This window comes from Salvelinus namaycush, chromosome 2 (genome assembly GCF_016432855.1).
Source record: "Salvelinus namaycush isolate Seneca chromosome 2, SaNama_1.0, whole genome shotgun sequence".
Taxonomy (NCBI): Eukaryota; Metazoa; Chordata; class Actinopteri; order Salmoniformes; family Salmonidae; genus Salvelinus; species Salvelinus namaycush.
Window position 1 is genome coordinate 4,350,631 of NC_052308.1, and position 19,877 is coordinate 4,370,507.

At 45.4% G+C, this 19,877-nt stretch overlaps 1 protein-coding gene across 1 annotated transcript in view; it reads left to right on the plus strand.

Moving 5' to 3' along the window:
• The window catches only part of LOC120020192 (amphoterin-induced protein 3-like), a 55,919-nt gene extending 38,254 nt beyond the window's left edge, over positions 1-17,665 (plus strand). The window contains exon 3 of the mRNA XM_038963691.1: positions 17,118-17,665. Within this exon, the coding sequence (XP_038819619.1) occupies positions 17,118-17,195 (78 nt within the window). The 3' untranslated portion in view covers positions 17,196-17,665. The remainder of the gene's footprint in view (positions 1-17,117) is intronic.
• Positions 17,666-19,877: the final 2,212 nt, after the last annotated feature.

A 19,877-nucleotide genomic window follows, 5' to 3' on the forward strand; every position in this document is an offset into this window, starting at 1 on the left:
ATGGAAACTCCCAGACACCTTCCAGAACACTCCTCTGACCACCCCTGGAGAACCCCCTGTCTCCACGAAATACTGGGATTGTGCCGGGCCAACCAGGGAATACCCAGCACCACTGGAAACGCAGGCGAATCAATAATAAAGAGACTGATACGTTCCCTATGATTCCCCTGCGTCACCATGTCCAGGGGAACTGTGGCCTCCCTGACCACCCCTGACCCTAATGGCCGGCTATCTAGGGAGTGCACGGGAAAGGGAGAATCTATCGGCACAAGCGGAACGCCCAACTCTCGGGCGAGTCCGCGATCCATAAAGTTCCCAGCTGCACCTGAATCGACTAGTGCCCTATGCTGGGAAGAGGGGAAAAAATAAAGGAAAAAAATTGAGACAAACATGTGACCGACAGGGGGTTCTGAGTGAGTTTGGTGCTGACTCACCTGGGGTGATCGAGAAGCGTTCCGCCTGACATCTCGACTCCCAGACAGACCCCCCCAGCACCGATCGGCCGTGTGTCCTCTCCGACCACAGCTGGTGCAGGGGAGGCCTCCTCCTCCGATACCCCTAGGCGCGGCCCCTCCCAACTCCATCGGGATGGGAGCCGGGGCGCTGGATGGTGGAACGCACAGGACCCTCTCCGAGCGCCCGCGGGCAGCCAGCAGATTGTCCAGTCGGATGGACATGTCGATAAGCTCATCCAAAGACAGAGCGATGTCCCGACACGCTAGCTCCCTGCGGACGTCCTCCCGGAGACTACACCGGTAGTGGTCAATAAGGGCCCTGTCGTTCCACCCTGATCCCGCGGCCAAGGTCCGGAACTCCAGCGCGAAATCCTGTGCGCTCCTCTTCTCCTGCCTGAGATGAAATAGTCTCTCACCCGCCGCTCGGCCCTCTGGGGGGTGGTCAAACACGGCACGAAAACGACGGGTAAACTCCAGGTAGTGCTCCTTCGCTGAGTCCGGGCCATTCCAGACTGCGTTGGCCCACTCCAGAGCACGACCCGTTAGGCAGGAGACGAGGACACTCACCCTCTCCGCTCCCGAGGGAGTGGGGCGAACAGTGGCCAGGTATAGCTCCAGCTGGAGTAAGAACCCCTGGCACCCTGCCGCCGCTCCATCATAATCCCTCGGGAGCGTAAGACGGAGCGCGCTGGAGCCGGGGGATGGAGAGTCCTGAGGAAGGGGAGCCGAAGGTGGAGAGAGGAGCCCACTCCTCTCCCATCGCTCCATTCTCTCCATCATCTGGTCCATGGCTGATCCGATCCGATGGAGGACGGTGGTGTGGTGGAGAACCCGTTCCTCCATCGATGGGAGAGGGTTGGCTGCTGCTCCTGCTGACTCCATTTCCTGGGTGCGGGATTCTGTAACGATCTGGGTGTCGGGGGGTGCGAAGTCAGACGCAGGAACAGCAGAGCTTCAATATGTTGAGTCTTTAATACCCAACTGGCAAACACAATGTCCAACACGGACGTACTGGGTGTCATACACAACGGTCCAACGACACGAGAAACAAACCCAGTCCACAATAATAACATCCACTCCCGAAATCCAAAAGCTACAATGTAACAATCCCGCACAAAGAAGCGTACGGGCTGGCTGACTAATAAAGCCACACTAATTAACAATTAACTGAACACAGGTGATACAAATAAACACATAAGGAGGGGGAGGAAAAAGAGTCAGTGGCAGCTAGTAGGCCGGTGACGACGACCGCCGAGCGCCACCCGAACGGGAAGGAGAGCCTGCCTCGGTTGAAGTCGTGACAATACCGGGGTCATCATCTTCATTGGGATTAAATACTGGGGTCATCATCTTCATTCTCATTGAGATTATATACTGGGGTCATCCTCCTCATTGAGATTATATTCTGGGGTCGTCTTCCTCATTGAGATTATATACTGGGGTCATCATCCTCATTGGGATTATATACTGGGGTCATCGTCCTCATTCTCATTGAGATTATATACTGGGGTCATCATCCTCATTGAGATTATATACTGGGGCCATCATCCTCATTGAGATTATATACTGGGGTCATCATCCTCATTGAGATTATATACTGGGGTCATCCTCCTCATTGAGATTATATTCTGGGGTCGTCTTCCTCATTGAGATTATATAGTGGGGTCATCATCTTCCTCATTGAGATTATATACTGGGGTCACCATCCTCATTCTCATTGAGATTATATACTGGAGTCATCATCCTCATTCTCATTGAGATTATAAACTGGAGTCATCATCCTCATTGAGATTATATACTGGGGCCATCATCCTCATTGAGATTATATACTGGGGTCATCATCCTCATTGAGATTATATACTGGGGTCATCCTCCTCATTGAGATTATATTCTGGGGTCGTCTTCCTCATTGAGATTATATAGTGGGGTCATCATCTTCCTCATTGAGATTATATACTGGGGTCACCATCCTCATCCTCATTGAGATTATATACTGGGGTCATCATCTTCATTCTCATTGAGATGATATACTGGGTTCATCATCCTCATTGAGATTATATACTGGGGTCATCATCCTCATCCTCATTGAGATTATATACTGGGGTCATCATCTTCCTCATTGAGATTATATACTGGGGTCATCATCCTCATTGAGATTATATACTGGGGTCACCATCCTCATCCTCATTGAGATTATATACTGGGGTCATCATCCTCATCCTCATTGAGATTATATAGTGGGGTCATCATCTTCCTCATTGAGATTATATACTGGGGTCACCATCCTCATTCTCATTGAGATTATATACTGGGGTCATCATCCTCATTCTCATTGAGATTATATACTGGGGTCATCATCTTCATTCTCATTGAGATTATATACTGGGGTCATCATCCTCATCCTCATTGAGATTATATACTGGGGTCATCATCTTCATTCTCATTGAGATTATATACTGGGGTCACCATCCTCATTGAGAGTATATACTGGGGTCATCATCCTCATTGAGATTATATACTGGGGTCATCATCCTCATTGAGATTATATACTGGGGTCATCATCCTCATTGAGATTATATACTGGGGTCATCATCCTCATTCTCATTGAGATTATATACTGGGGTCATCATCTTCATTCTCATTGAGATTATATACTGGGGTCATCATCCTAATTGAGATTATATAATGGGGTCATCATCCTCATTGAGATTATATACTGGGGTCATCCTCATTGAGATTATATACTGGGGTCATCATCTTCATTGAGATTATATACTGGGGTTATCATCCTCATTGAGATTATATACTGGGGTCATCATCCTCATTGAGATTATATACTGGGGTCATCATCCTCATTGAGATTATATACTGGGGTCATCATCTTCATTGAGATTATATACTGGGGTCTTCATCCTCATTGAGATTATATACTGGGGTCATCATTTTAATCCTCATTGAGATTATATACTGGGGTCACTATCCTCATCCTCATTGAGATTATATACTGGGGTCACTATCCTCATCCTCATTGAGATTATATACTGGGGTCATCATCCTCATCCTCATTGAGATTATATACTGGGGTCATCATCCTCATCCTCATTGAGATTATATACTGGGGTCATCATCCTCATCCTCATTGAGATTATATCCTCATAGCTGTGAGATTACATAGGAAGGCCATCTGTCTCACAGTGAGGAGGTTTGGATAACAGTATTATCCTCCCTGAGAGAACTATGACTCTGAAAACAACAGTCACATTCTGTCTGTCTGTGTTGTGTACTATTGTGTTATTCTGTCTGTATGTCTGTCTGTGTTGTGTACTATTGTGTTATTCTATCTGTATGTCTGTCTGTGTTGTGTACTATTGTGTTATTATGTCTGGCTGTATGTGTTGAATTGTGTCATTCTGTCTGTGTGTCGGTCTGTGTTGTGTAGTATTGTGTTATTCTATATGTCTGTCTGTGTGTGTTGTGTAGAATTGTGTTGTTTTATCTGTCTGTCTGTGTGGTGTAGTGTTGTGTTATTCTGTCTGTCTGTGTAAGGTTCGCGTAACTGGTGGCAGGGAAGTCAGACGCAGGAGAGCAGAACTAGGTAATAGCCGGAGCAGTTTAATTGCAATATCTAACGGCATAAAGAATAACAAACATGGGTACAAAACCCGTCGCGCACCAGTAAACATGTGCACAAGCACTTACAACAAACAATTTCACACAAAGACATTGGGGGTACGTAGGGTTAAATACACAACACTTAATGAGGGAAATGAAAACCAGGTGTGTAGGAAAACAAGACAAAACAAATGGAAAATGAAAAGTGGATCGACGATGGCTAGAGGACCTGCGACGCCGACCGCCGAACACCGCCCGAACAAGGAGAGAACCCGACTTTGGTGGAAGTCGTGACAGTCTGTCTGTCTGTTTGTGTTGTGTAGTGTTGTGTTATTCTGTCTGTCTGTATTTGTTGTGTAGTACTGTGTTATTCTGTCTGTCTGTCTGTTTGTATTGTGTAGTACTGTGTTATTCTGTCTTTACGCGTTGTGTGGTAATGTTTAATTCTTTCTGTCTGTGTTGTATAGTATTGTGTTATTCTGTATGTCTGTCTGTCTGTCTGTCTGTCTATCTGTCTGTCTGTTGTGTTGTATTGTGTTATTATATATGTCTGTGTTGTGTAGTATTGTGTTTTCTGTCTGTCAGTGTTTTTTAGTATTGTGTAATTCTGTCTGTCTGTGGTGTGTAGTACTGTGTTATTCTGTCTCTGTGTTGTGTAGTATTGTGTTATTCTGTCTCTGTGTTGTGTAGCATTGTGTTATTCTGTCTCTGTGTTGTGTAGTATTGTGTTATTCTGTCTCTGTGTTGTGTAGTATTGTGTTATTCTGTCTCTGTGTTGTGTAGTATTGTGTAATTCTGTCTCTGTGTTGTGTAGTACTGTGTTATTCTGTCTCTGTGTTGTGTAGTATTGTGTTATTCTGTCTGTGTTGTGTAGTACTGTGTTATTCTGTCTCTGTGTTGTGTAGTATTGTGTTATTCTGTCTGTGTTGTGTAGTATTGTCTTATGCTGTCTGTCTGTATTGTGTAGTATTGTGTTATTCTGTCTCTGTGTTGTGTAGTATTGTGTAATTCTGTCTCTGTGTTGTGTAGTACTGTGTTATTCTGTCTCTGTGTTGTGTAGTATTGTGTTATTCTGTCTGTGTTGTGTAGTACTGTGTTATTCTATATCTGTGTTGTGTAGTATTGTGTTATTCTGTCTGTCTGTATTGTGTAGTATTGTGTTATTCTGTCTCTGTGTTGTGTAGTATTGTGTTATTCTGTCTCTGTGTTGTGTAGTATTGTCTTATGCTGTCTGTCTGTATTGTGTAGTATTGTGTTATTCTGTCTCTGTGTTGTGTAGTATTGTGTTATTCTGTCTGTCTGTATTGTGTAGTATTGTGTTATTCTGTCTCTGTGTTGTGTAGTATTGTGTTATTTTATCTATCTACAGACAGTCATGTTAGATCACAGGCACAGTTAGTTCCTCTTCTCAACCCCAGTACTAAAACTAATGTAACTCCATCCAAAAGGAAGATGTTCTCTCCTCTCTCTGCCATCTAAAACGTTTTCCATTAAAGATTCATGAGAGATTACAGTAAATAAAAGCTTCTTCTTCTTCTGACGCAACTAGAACAGAAAGATAAAAGTCAAAGACACAGCACACTACGCCAGCCTGCCTGGGACATAAACACTTAACCAAGGTCAAAGACACCTCCCGCTACACCAGCCTGCCTGGGACATAAACACTTAACCAAGGTCAAAGACACCTCCCGCTACACCAGCCTGCCTGGGACATAAACACTAAACCAAGGTCAAAGACACAGCACACTACGCCAGCCTGCCTGGGAGATAAACACTAAACCAAGGTCAAAGACACAGCACACTACGCCAGCCTGCCTGGGACTTAAACACTAAACCAAGGTCAAAGACACCTCCCGCTACACCAGACTGCCTGGGACATAAACACTAAACCAAGGTCAAAGACACCACCCGCTACACCAGCCTGCCTGGGACATAAACACTAAACCAAGGTCAAAGACACCTCCCGCTACACCAGCCTGCCTGGGACTTAAACACTAAACCAAGGTCAAAGACACCTCCCGCTACACCAGCCTGCCTGGGACATAAACACTAAACCAAGGTCAAAGACACCTCCCGCTACAACAGCCTGCCTGGGACATAAACACTAAACCAAGGTCAAAGACACCTCCCGCTACACCAGCCTGCCTGGGACTTAAACACTAAACCAAGGTCAAAGACACCTCCCGCTACACCAGCCTGCCTGGGACTTAAACACTAAACCAAGGTCAAAGACACCTCCCGCTACACCAGCCTGCCTGGGACTTAAACACTAAACCAAGGTCAAAGACACCTCCCGCTACACCAGCCTGCCTGGGACATAAACACTAAACCAAGGTCAAAGACACCTCCCGCTACACCAGCCTGCCTGGGACATAAACACTAAACCAAGGTCAAAGACACCTCCCGCTACACCAGACTGCCTGGGACTTAAACACTAAACCAAGGTCAAAGACACCTCCCGCTACACCAGCCTGCCTGGGACTTAAACACTAAACCAAGGTCAAAGACACCTCCCGCTACACCAGCCTGCCTGGGACTTAAACACTAAACCAAGGTCAAAGACACCTCCCGCTACACCAGCCTGCCTGGGAGATAAACACTAAACCAAGGTCAAAGACACAGCACACTACGCCAGCCTGCCTGGGACATAAACACTAAACCAAGGTCAAAGACACAGCACACTACGCCAGCCTGCCTGGGACTTAAACACTAAACCAAGGTCAAAGACACCTCCCGCTACACCAGACTGCCTGGGACATAAACACTAAACCAAGGTCAAAGACACCTCCCGCTACACCAGCCTGCCTGGGACTTAAACACTAAACCAAGGTCAAAGACACCTCCCGCTACACCAGCCTGCCTGGGACTTAAACACTAAACCAAGGTCAAAGACACCTCCCGCTACACCAGCCTGCCTGGGACATAAACACTAAACCAAGGTCAAAGACACCTCCCGCTACACCAGCCTGCCTGGGACATAAACACTAAACCAAGGTCAAAGACACCTCCCGCTACACCAGACTGCCTGGGACTTAAACACTAAACCAAGGTCAAAGACACCTCCCGCTACACCAGCCTGCCTGGGACTTAAACACTAAACCAAGGTCAAAGACACAGCACACTACGCCAGCCTGCCTGGGAGATAAACACTAAACCAAGGTCAAAGACACAGCACACTACGCCAGCCTGCCTGGGACTTAAACACTAAACCAAGGTCAAAGACACCTCCCGCTACACCAGACTGCCTGGGACATAAACACTAAACCAAGGTCAAAGACACCACCCGCTACACCAGCCTGCCTGGGACATAAACACTAAACCAAGGTCAAAGACACCTCCCGCTACACCAGCCTGCCTGGGACTTAAACACTAAACCAAGGTCAAAGACACCTCCCGCTACACCAGCCTGCCTGGGACTTAAACACTAAACCAAGGTCAAAGACACCTCCCGCTACACCAGCCTGCCTGGGACATAAACACTAAACCAAGGTCAAAGACACCTCCCGCTACACCAGCCTGCCTGGGACATAAACACTAAACCAAGGTCAAAGACACCTCCCGCTACACCAGCCTGCCTGGGACTTAAACACTAAACCAAGGTCAAAGACACCTCCCGCTACACCAGCCTGCCTGGGAGATAAACACTAAACCAAGGTCAAAGACACCTCCCGCTACACCAGCCTGCCTGGGAGATAAACACTAAACCAAGGTCAAAGACACAGCACACTACGCCAGCCTGCCTGGGAGATAAACACTAAACCAAGGTCAAAGACACAGCACACTACGCCAGCCTGCCTGGGACATAAACACTAAACCAAGGTCAAAGACACCTCCCGCTACACCAGCCTGCCTGGGACTTAAACACTAAACCAAGGTCAAAGACACATCACGCTACACCAGCCTGCCTGGCTTTGGACATGAACACTAAACCAAGGTCAAAGACACCTCCCACTACACCAGCCTGCCTTTGGACATGAACACTAAACCAATTCCAGGTACCCAGTCAGTCAGTCAGTGAAATAGGCTAAACAGGAAACAAATGCCAGCCAGCCAGCCAGTCAGTCACTCAGCAAGTCATTCAGTCAGGTACCCAGAGAGTCAGCCAGGCATTAAGTAACTCAGCCTGCATGCCAGCCAGCCAGCCAGTCAGTCACTCAGCAAGTCATTCAGTCAGGTACCCAGAGAGTCAGCCAGGCATTAAGTAACTCAGCCTGCATGCCAGCCAGCCAGCCAGTCAGTCACTCAGCAAGTCATTCAGTCAGGTACCCAGAGAGTCAGCCAGGCATTAAGTAACTCAGCCTGCATGCCAGCCAGCCAGCCAGTCAGTCACTCAGCAAGTCATTCAGTCAGGTACCCAGAGAGTCAGCCAGGCATTAAGTAACTCAGCCTGCATGCCAGCCAGCCAGCCAGTCAGTCACTCAGCAAGTCATTCAGTCAGGTACCCAGAGAGTCAGCCAGGCATTAAGTAACTCAGCCTGCATGCCAGCCAGCCAGCCAGTCAGTCACTCAGCAAGTCATTCAGTCAGGTACCCAGAGAGTCAGCCAGGCATTAAGTAACTCAGCCTGCATGCCAGCCAGCCAGCCAGTCAGTCACTCAGCAAGTCATTCAGTCAGGTACCCAGAGAGTCAGCCAGGCATTAAGTAACTCAGCCTGCATGCCAGCCAGCCAGCCAGTCAGTCACTCAGCAAGTCATTCAGTCAGGTACCCAGAGAGTCAGCCAGGCATTAAGTAACTCAGCCTGCATGCCAGCCAGCCAGCCAGTCAGTCACTCAGCAAGTCATTCAGTCAGGTACCCAGAGAGTCAGCCAGGCATTAAGTAACAGTCTGCAAGCCAGCCAGCCAGCCAGTCATTCAGTCAGACAGACAGTCAATCCATCAGCCAGCCACCCAGTCAACCAGCCAGCCAGTCAGCCTGTGAGGTGGAACCGGCTAATAATGGCTGGACATAGAGCAAGTCAGTCAACCAGCCAGCCAGTAAGCCTGTGAGAGGGAACCGGCTGATAGTGGCTGGACATAGAGCCAGTCAGTCAACCAGCCAGCCAGTCAGCCTGTGAGGTGGAACCGGCTAATAGTGGCTGGACATAGAGCCAGTCAGTCAACCAGCCAGCCAGTCAGCCTGTGAGGTGGAACCGGCTAATAGTGGCTGGACATAGAGCCAGTCAGTCAACCAGCCAGCCAGTAAGCCTGTGAGAGGGAACCGGCTGATAGTGGCTGGACATAGAGCCAGTCAGTCAACCAGCCAGCCAGTCAGCCTGTGAGGTGGAACCGGCTAATAGTGGCTGGACATAGTGCCAGCCAGTCAATCAGCCAGCCAGTAAGCCTGTGAGGGGGAAACGGCTGATAGTGGCTGGACATAGAGCCAGTCAGTCAACCAGCCAGTCAGTAAGCCTGTGAGAGGGAACCGGCTGATAGTGGCTGGACATAGAGCCAGTCAGTCAACCAGCCAGTCAGTAAGCCTGTGAGAGGGAATCAGCTGATAGTGGCTGGACATAGAGCCAGCCAGCCAGTAAGCCTGTGAGGGGGAACCGGCTGATAGTGGCTGGACATAGAGCCAGCCAGCCAGTAAGCCTGTGAGGGGGAACCGGCTGATAGTGGCTGGACATAGAGCCAGCCAGCCAGTAAGCCTGTGAGAGGGAACCGGCTGATAGTGGCTGGACATAGAGCCAGCCAGTCAGTAAGCCTGTGAGAGGGAACCGGCTGATAGTGGCTGGACATAGGGCCAGCCAGCCAGCCAGTCAATCAGCCAGCCAGTAAGCCTGTCAGAGGGAACCGGCTGATAGTGGCTGGACATAGGGCCAGCCAGCCAGCCAGTCAATCATCCAGCCAGTAAGCCTGTGAGGGGGAACCGGCTGATAGTGGCTGGACATAGAGCCAGCCAGCCAGTAAGCCTGTGAGGGGGAACCGGGTGAAAGTGGCTGGACATAGAAGTAGAATGACTAGAACGGACATTCTTATTCAAATCATTGTTACCGACTGCCATATTGAGTGTAACCATGGATACAAGCAGGAAATAAAAGCAAAAAAGGTTTATCATTCAATTTGTGCTTTTTGTCACTAATTCTATGTGGCTGGCACGGTGCTGGGTAGCTAGACGGGGTCTGTCTAAGAGTCAGAAGGTCTGATTTCCATGTAGCAGGCCGCTGAGGAAGCACACACACCAACATCCAATCTGTTACAGAGTTAGAGAACACAAAGAGGACCCATGACATCTGTGCCTGTTGACTTAATAATGACTACATGGCAGAGCAGTCATCCCAGCAGCTGGCCTGGGCTATAATTACACTTTGTGTGTTCTATCCCCACGGGAATCCCAGCAACACACACTGCCTGACACCTGTTACATGGCACCTAGCACCTTTTACCTGGCACCTGCCACCTGGAACCTGGAACCGGTTACCTGGCACCTGGAACCGGTTACCTGGCACCTGTTACCTATTACCTGGCACCTGGAACCGGTTACCTGGCACCTGTTACCTATTACCTGGCACCTGGAACCGGTTAACTGGCACCTGTTACCTATTACCTGGCACCTGGAACCGGTTACCTGGCACCTGTTACCTATTACCTGGCACCTGGAACCGGTTAACTGGCACCTGTTACCTATTACCTGGCACCTGGAACCGGTTAACTGGCACCTGTTACCTATTACCTGGCACCTGGAACCGGTTAACTGGCACCTGTTACCTATTACCTGGCACCTGGAACCGGTTAACTGGCACCTGTTACCTATTACCTGGCACCTGGAACCGGTTAACTGGCACCTGTTACCTATTACCTGGCACCTGGAACCGGTTAACTGGCACCTGTTACCTATTACCTGGCACCGGTTAACTGGCACCTGTTACCTATTACCTGGCACCTGGAACCGGTTAACTGGCACCTGTTACCTATTACCTGGCACCTGGAACCGGTTAACTGGCACCTGTTACCTATTACCTAGTACCTGGAACCGGTTAACTGGCACCTGTTACCTATTACCTGGCACCTGGAACCGGTTAACTGGCACCTGTTACCTATTACCTGGCACCTGGAACCGGTTAACTGGCACCTGTTACCTATTACCTGGCACCTGGAACCGGTTAACTGGCACCTGTTACCTATTACCTGGCACCTGGAACCGGTTAACTGGCACCTGTTACCTATTACCTGGCACCTGGAACCGGTTAACTGGCACCTGTTACCTATTACCTGGCACCTGGAACCGGTTAACTGGCACCTGTTACCTATTACCTGGCACCTGGAACCTGTTAATTGGCACCTGTTACCTATTACCTGGCACCTGGAACCGGTTAACTGGCACCTGTTACCTATTACCTGGCACCTGGAACCGGTTAACTGGCACCTGTTACCTATTACCTGGCACCTGGAACCTGTTAATTGGCACCTGTTACCTATTACCTGGCACCTGGAACCGGTTACCTGGCACCTGTTACCTATTACCTGGAACCGGTTACCTGGCACCTGTTACCTATTACCTGGCACCTGGAACCGGTTAACTGGCACCTGTTACCTATTACCTGGCACCTGGAACTGGTTAACTGGCACCTGTTACCTATTACCTGGCACCTGTTACCTATTACCTGGCACCTGTTACCTATTACCTGGCACCTGGAACCGGTTAACTGGCACCTGTTACCTATTACCTGGCACCTGGAACCTGTTACCTGGCACCTGGAACCTGTTACCTGGAACCTGGCACCTGTTACCTGGAACCTGGAACCTATTACCTGAGGGGGCTAGAAACATGATGTTCAGATCATACAAAACAACATGTTCACTACCTTCATACATCCGTGATCCAACAGACTGATGATCATTTTCTTCACTCTCACCATTATCAAAACAAGACTCAATCTGGCGGTCTGGGATATATTGTCCAGATCCTATAAACAAGATACCTCGTGTGTACCTAGAGAATGCTAACCATTCAAACTCATACATCCAACAAACTGATTACTTCCTTTTGCCATTATTGGGTACACACGGGCTCTGTTAGCAGAACGTCCAGAGCAACAAGTATTATTGGGTACACACGGGCTCTGTTAGCAGAACGTCCAGAGCAACAAGTAACATCTAATAGACGGATTTGTTCAATTCACCCATCATGACCCAACCACTAACACGATTCACCTGTCATTTAATCTAACACGATTTACCTGTAATTTAATCTAACACGATTTACCTGTCATTTAATCTAACACGATTTACCTGTAATTTAATCTAACACGATTTACCTGTCATTTAATCTAACACAACTACCTGTAATTTAATCTAACACGATTTACCTGTCATTTAATCTAACACGATTTACCTGTCATTTAATCTAACACGATTTACCTGTCATTTAACCGCTAACAGGTTTCTGGGACTAGTATGTACCAGCCTACGTGTGCCACTGCGCAATAGACGCATACTTATGAGTGGATTATGATTCAGGTCTATGATACTCATCGTGATGCAGATTAGAATATATTTATATTCACATTTTGAGTAATTTAGCAGTTATACGCTCATCATGAAGAGACGCTTTTCAGATAAATACGAAATCATCTCTTTCTCCGTCACATCATTGACATTGGTAATGCATTGTTGAGAGCTTGCGAGTTAGCATTTCACTGTACCGTTTTACACCTCCTGTATCCTGTGATAAATAAACTTTGATTTGAACAAATAAAATATCAAAACGTGGCAAAACCATCAGGAACTACAAGTAGGAGGGTGACGATTTGGTCATTAATGTCTAATGGACAGTCTGCTCTTCTGTTGTATCCTGACTACCCACCCACATCCTCCTACACCAATCATGAATCACGTCATTGGGTTTTGAAAGTCTGATTGGTTAGAGTCGATCCAAGAGTTTTGACATCAGCACCAACGACTTGTAAGGATAGCAGTTTGACGCCGGACGAATGGAGCGATCGAAACAGATTCCAAACGTAATTCATAATGAGTCGTCAGGCAACTCCTGTTGTTGCACTAATGAAATATCCAGGCAAAGGCCTATAGCCTAACTCACAATGTGAGCAGAAGAAAAATACTTCTCCACATTTACAGTGGCTTGTGAAAGTATTCAACCCCCTTTTGCCATTTCTCCTATTTTCTTGTCTTACAACCTGGAATTAAAATGGATTTTTGGCGGGTTTGTATCATTTGATTTACACAACAATCATACCACTATGAAGATGCAAAACATTTTTTATTGTGAAGCAAACAAGAAATAAGACAACAAAATAGAAAAACTTGAGCGTGCACAACTATTCACCCCCTTAAAGTCAATACTTTGTAGAGCCACCTTTTGCAGCAATTACAGCTGCAAGTATCTTGGGATATGTCTCTATAAGCTTGGCACATCTAGCCACTGGGATTTTTGCCCATTCTTCAAGGCAAAACTGCTCCAGCTCCTTCAAGTTGGATGGCTTCCTCTGGTGTACAGCGATCTTTAAGTCATACCACAGATTCTCAATTGGATTGAGGTCTGGGCTTTGACTATGCCATTCCAAAACATTTAAATGTTTCCACTTAAACCACTCGAGTGTTGCTTTAGAAGTATGCTTAGGGTAATTGTCCTGCTGGAAGGTGAACCTGCATCCCAGTCTCAAATCTCTGGAAGACTGAAACAGGTTTCCGTCAAGAATTTCCCTTTATTTAGCGCCATCCATCATTCCTTCAATTCTGACCAGTTTCCCAGTCCCTGTCGATGAAAAACATTCCAACAGCATGATGCTGCCACCACCATGCTTCCCTGTGTTGATGGTGTTCTCAGGGTGATGAGAGGTGTTGGGTTTGCGCCAGACATAGCGTTTTCCTTGAGGGCCAAAAGAGGGCCAAAAAGCTACATTTAAGTCTCATCTGACCAGAGTACCTTCTTTCTATGTTTGGGGAGTCTCCCACATGCCTTTTGGTGAACACCAAACGTGTTTGCTTATTATTTTCTTTAAAATTTCTTCAGGATTGTTGGGTCCCCTGTGGAATGGTTGAGCTAACGTAGGCTAGTGCGATTAGCATGAGGTTGTAAGTAATAAGAAAATTTCCTCAGGACATAGACATATCTGACATTGACAGAAAGCTTAAATTCTTGTTCATCTAACTGCACTGTCCAATTTACAGTAGCTATTACATTGAAAGAATACCATGCTATTGTTTGAGGAGAGAGCACAGTTTTGAACACAAAACGTTATTAATAAACAAATTAGGCACATTTGGGCAGTCTTGATACAACATTTTTAACAGAAATGCAATGGTTCATTGGATCAGACCAAAACTTTGCACATACACTGCTGCCATCTAGTGGCCAATATCTAAATTGCACCTGGGCTTGAATAATACACTATGACCGTTGTCTTGCATTTCAAAGATAATAGCACCAAAAAAAAAAATCGATCTTTTACCAGATCTAATGTGTTATATTCTCCTACATTCATTTCACATTCCCACAAACTTCAAAGTGTTTCCATTCAAATGGTATCAATAATATGCATATCCTTGCTTCAGGTCCTGAGCTACAGGCAGTTAGATTTGGGCATGTCATTTTAGGCAAAACATTTTTTTTTAAAGGGTTTGATCCTTAATTAAGCATTGGCTTTTTTTCTGGCCACTCTTCAGTAAAGCCCAGCTCTGTGGAGTGTACGGCTTAAAGTGGTCCCATGGACAGATACTCCAATCTCTGCTGTGGAGCTTTGCAGCTCCTTCAGGGTTATCGTTGGTCTCTTTGTTGCCTCCCTGATTAATGCCCTCCTTGCCTGGTCCGTGAGTTTTCGTGGGCGGCCCCCTCTTGGTAGGTTTGTTGTGGTGCCATATTCTTTCCATTTTTTAATAATGGATTTAATGGTACTCAGTGGGATGTTCAAAGTTTCTGATATTTTTTTATAACCCAACCCTGATCTGTACTTCTCCGCAACTTTGTCCCTGACCTGTTTGGAGAGCTCCTTGATCTTCATAGTGCTGCTTGCTTGGTGGTGCCCCTTGCTTAGTGGTGTTGCAGACTCTGGGGCCTTTCAGAACAGGTGTATATATACTGAGATCATGTGACAGATCATGTGACACATAGATTGCACACAGAAGGACTTTATTTAACTAATTATGTGACTTCTGAAGGTAATTGGTGGCACCAGATCTTATTTAGGGGCTTCATAGCAAAGGGGGTGAATACATATGCACACACCCCCTTTTTTTTTTCTTTTTTTCTTTTAAACAACTTTTTTTTCATTTTACTTCACCAATTTGGAATATTTTGTGTATGTCCATTACATGAAATCCAAATAAAAATCAATTTATATTACAGGTTGTGATCTAACAAAATAGGAAAAACGCCAAGGGAGTAAATAATTTTGCAAGGCACTGTACTAGACCATGTCAGCTCGTTTTTTTTTAAGCACATTTATGTTGTTGTAATAGTTAGGTCTCTCAGATATCACATGAACACACATAAGACATGGCAAAATGTGGAGAATAGCAGGAAATGAACTTTAAAACGGCAACATGTTCTCTACATGCCATGGCAAAGGGTACAGAATTGCAGAAAATAACCTTTAAACCTGCAACCTGAGCGCTCTCTCAGATGGGTGGAAGGCCAGATTGAGATGTCAACAGTAGCAACATGATAAATAATAACTACCCATCTGTGTCCCCCACAAAAACGTACCGCAAATAATATTTTCACAAACAGGATGCTAGGTACCAAAAATATCTACAGTGTGACAAATAGATGCACGTCCCCAAATGGCAGACAAACACAAACACCGACCAAATGACACCACACAGTGTCCTTTTGGATTTCCACCTACACCCAGTCGGTCACAGCTCTCAACAGAAAAACCACGTTTCAAAACTAAACCGTTATCTTGTAGACATGTTTCGGCTTGTTGGCATGACGAAACAAATATTCTGTTGCTTCGTCTTCAAAAAACATGGAAATTATACAACATTTAACGTATCTTTGTTTTGAAAAGAAACACTCAGTAGCTGATGCCAGTATCATGGTCTTCCTCTTGTGTTGATCTGTGAGACTTACAAGCTAGCCTGAATGCCAGTCGGTTTGTGCTACTATGCCAGCTCTTTCGTCACTCATTGACATTTGCTTGACAGTCAGCAGGTGGAGTCGGCACGGGAACAAAGAAGGAGACAACAGATCGGACACCAGGCAAAGCTTCGAAAAGGGTGCCATTAAAACGGTGCAGCACCTAGGCTGTACCAGGGCTGTATCACATCCGGCCGTGATTGAGAGTTCCATAGGGGAATTGGCCCAGCGTCGTCCGGGTTTGGCCCGGGCTAGGCCGTCATTGTAAATAAGAATGTGTTCTTAACTGACTTGCGTAGTTAAATAAAGGTTAAATAAAGGTTAATCCTTTAAAGGCTGTCCAAACATCTTGAGTGCATCCCAAATGGCACCCTATTCCCTATATAGTGCACTACTTTAGACCAGGGCCCTATTCCCTATATAGTGCACTACTTTAGACCAGGACCCATAGGGAAAAGGGTGCCATGTGGTAAACAACCCTTTACTGACAAGTGTGTGCTAAGCCAAAAACATCATATCTGTGCAAAACTGTCTGCTGATATACTGTAGTTCAAATGTACCAAAGTGTCTCAGTCATTTCTCACCCAAGTATGACATCTCTCTCCTCTCTGTCTCTCTTTCTCACTCTCTCCTCTCTGCACACCATCCCTTTCTCTCTCTCTCTCTCTCTCTCTCTCTCTCTTTCTCGCTCCCTCTCTCTCTCTCTCGCTCCCTCTCTCCTCTCTACACACCATCCCTTTCTCTCTCTCTCCTCTCTCTCTCTCTCTCTCTCTCTCTCTCTCTCTCTCTCTCTCGCTCCCTCTCTCCTCTCTGCACACCATCCCTTTCTTTCTCTCTCGCTCTCCCTCTCTCTCTATTCCTCTCTCTCCCGTGCTCTCTCTCTCTCTCGCTCTCTCTCTCCTCTCTGCACCATCCCCCTTTCTCTCCTCTCTTTCTCTCTCCCCCTCTCTCTGTCCTCTCTGCACCCCCATCTCTCTCTCTCTCCTCTCTGTACCCTCGTCCCTCTCTCTCTCTTTCCCTCACCCTTCTCCAGATGTGTCAATCTACCTTTACTATCACCGATCAGACTCCTCGTCTGGGAGCATGGAACAATCTTCCATCACCACGGTAACATCAGACGGCAGGGCAACCGACAGAGGCAGACTCCGGATGATGTCACAAAAACAACAACAACCGATTTCCTGAAAAAGAGAAGAAGTTTAAAGTCCTTAAAGTAGGACTGAATAGTCTTCTATAACCAGCTTCAACAAATACCACTGTCTCCCGTATAGGCACAGAGCGGTTCCTCCGTACACCACAAATAAGAGCCAACTACCTATGCACGTCTCACTCAATCACTGTGAATTGTAATGCTTTTAATGGAGCCACAAGGCCAAAGATATCAGTATTATTAGGCTCTCGGTGATGAAGAGGACAATGAATGATATTAGCAATCATTTGAAACATTATGTACTGTAGATAATGAAAGTAGTCTTGAGTAACACAGTATAGAATGACTGACCTATAGTAGCGCAGTATTATTTGTAGATTATTTAGTGTAGATTAATTGTATATTATTTAGTGTAAATTATTTGGAGATTATTTAGTGTAGATGATTTGTAGATTATTTAGTGTAGATTATTTGTAGATAATTTAGTGTAGATTATTTAGTGTAGATTAATTGTATATTATTTAGTGTAAATTATTTGTAGATTATTTAGTGTAGATTATTTGAAGATTATTTAGTGTAAATTATTTGTAGACTATTTAGTGTAAATTATTTGTAGATTATTTAGTGTAGATTATTTGTAGATTATTTAGTGTAGATTATTTGCAGATTATTTAGTGTAGAATCTTTGTAGATTCTGTAGATGATTGGGACAAGATGGGGTTGGGTGAGCAGGGGATGGGAAATAAATAAATTGGATAAAATTGAGAAATTGCTTGAATATATCAGATAAATAAAATATATTTAACATCTACCTATTCCTTTTTTTTCTGACTATGCATGATGATCATGTGCTCTTTGCATTAAGTGGTAGAAAACATATGATTTACTACCACAACTGAGGCTGTGGCGGTCATGAAATTTTGTCAGCTGGTCACTTCAAGCAAATAACTCTGTAATTGACCCTTAATGAACATAAACATATTTAGCATCTCCTGCCTTCCACGCATAGCCTACAAGCCACTGATGCAGACCTTTGTAACATCTACATAAATACATGTAATATAGCCTACACCATTACAATAAATCCATTATTTATTTTAGACAGGTCTATTTCAGAAGAACAGAATAGCATACTCTGACTTGTCCTTATGTTAGGTACTGATGTGGCTATGCCATATGGCTGTGGGCTACTCTAGTTAATTTAGCAGACAAGATTTACTTAGAATTCCATGGCATTATTGTATATTATTTTATAGTATGAAGAAGACAATTGAACATAGCTGAATAAAATAGTTAAGTTAATAGTTAAAATAGTTTAAAATAATTAAGTAGCCCTATTTTGAGATGTGAGGTATCACGATCTCTTTCAATAATGGCAGGAATGGAGGAGGTCTTTATCCTAGTGAGATTGCTAAGGCGAACACCGCCATGTATAGTTTTGCCTAGGCCGAGGCACAGACACATTTCCTCCAAACTATTGCGCACGTGCGCCTATTCTGTGTTGGGCGGTTAACAAAGAATGCTACTTCAGTTGTGATACAAACATTTAAATCAAAATCAAATCAAATTGTATTTGTCACATACAAACATTGGGCTATATGTTTTGATTTTTAATACATTGTAAGGCTGCATGATGAGACTAATGATGATTTGAAAAAAGTTGTATGAAAGGCATGAGCTCTGCTTTGTTTTTTTGCGCAGGCTGTACACACTACATCAGTCTCTCATTCACAATTTGACAAGCACTTCATAATGCCTCAAATTTCCGAGTGGCATCACCTTTGTGTGGCCGTAATAACCCCTAAAATCCACACCCATCTCTCTCTCTCTCTCTCTCTCTCTCTCTCTCTCTCTCTCTCTCTCTCTCTCTCTCTCTCTCTCTCTCTCTCTCTCTCTCTCTCTCTCTCTCTCTCTCTCTCTCTCTCTCTCTCTCTCTCTCTCTCTCTCTCTCTCTCTCTCTCTCTCTCTCTCTCTCTCTCTCTCTCTCTCTCTCTTCTGAACCCGATCACTCTCTTTCTGTCTGTCTCTCTCTCTCTTCTCTGAACCACCATCTGATAATGAATTGCACCCACCTGGTGTCCTAGTTCTAAATCCGTCCCTGATTAGAGGGGAAGAATGGGGAAAAAGCAGTGGAACTGGCTTCGAGGTCCAGATTTGAATTTGAGGGATCGAAATACAACACATTGCAAGTATTTCAAGCCCAGAGAAAAATGTATTAAAAAAGTCGTGGACAAAGTAATTTTTTTCAGTAGACAAAACCTGTCCACTGAGAAGATAGAATGACTGACTGACTATACTCTCACTATATTGTCCTTGTGTCTACCTGCTGAAGCTGTCAACTTATCATATTCTTCTCAGACAACTGAGCAAAAGAAGATGAATAGACAGGCACATGGAGAAAAACATCAATATAAACTAAGGTGAGTGTTTGTGTTTTGTGTGTGTGTGTGTGTGTGTGTGTGTGTGTGTGTGTGTGTGTGTGTGTGTGTGTGTGTGTGTGTGTGTGTGTGTGTGTGTGTGTGTGTGTGTGTGTGTGTGTGTGTGTGTGTGTGTGTGCGTGTGTGTGTGTGCGTGTGTGGTCTCTGCTGATGTGTCAGTTCTTTATGCCTACAGTGACTTGCGAAAGTATTCACCCCCCTTGGC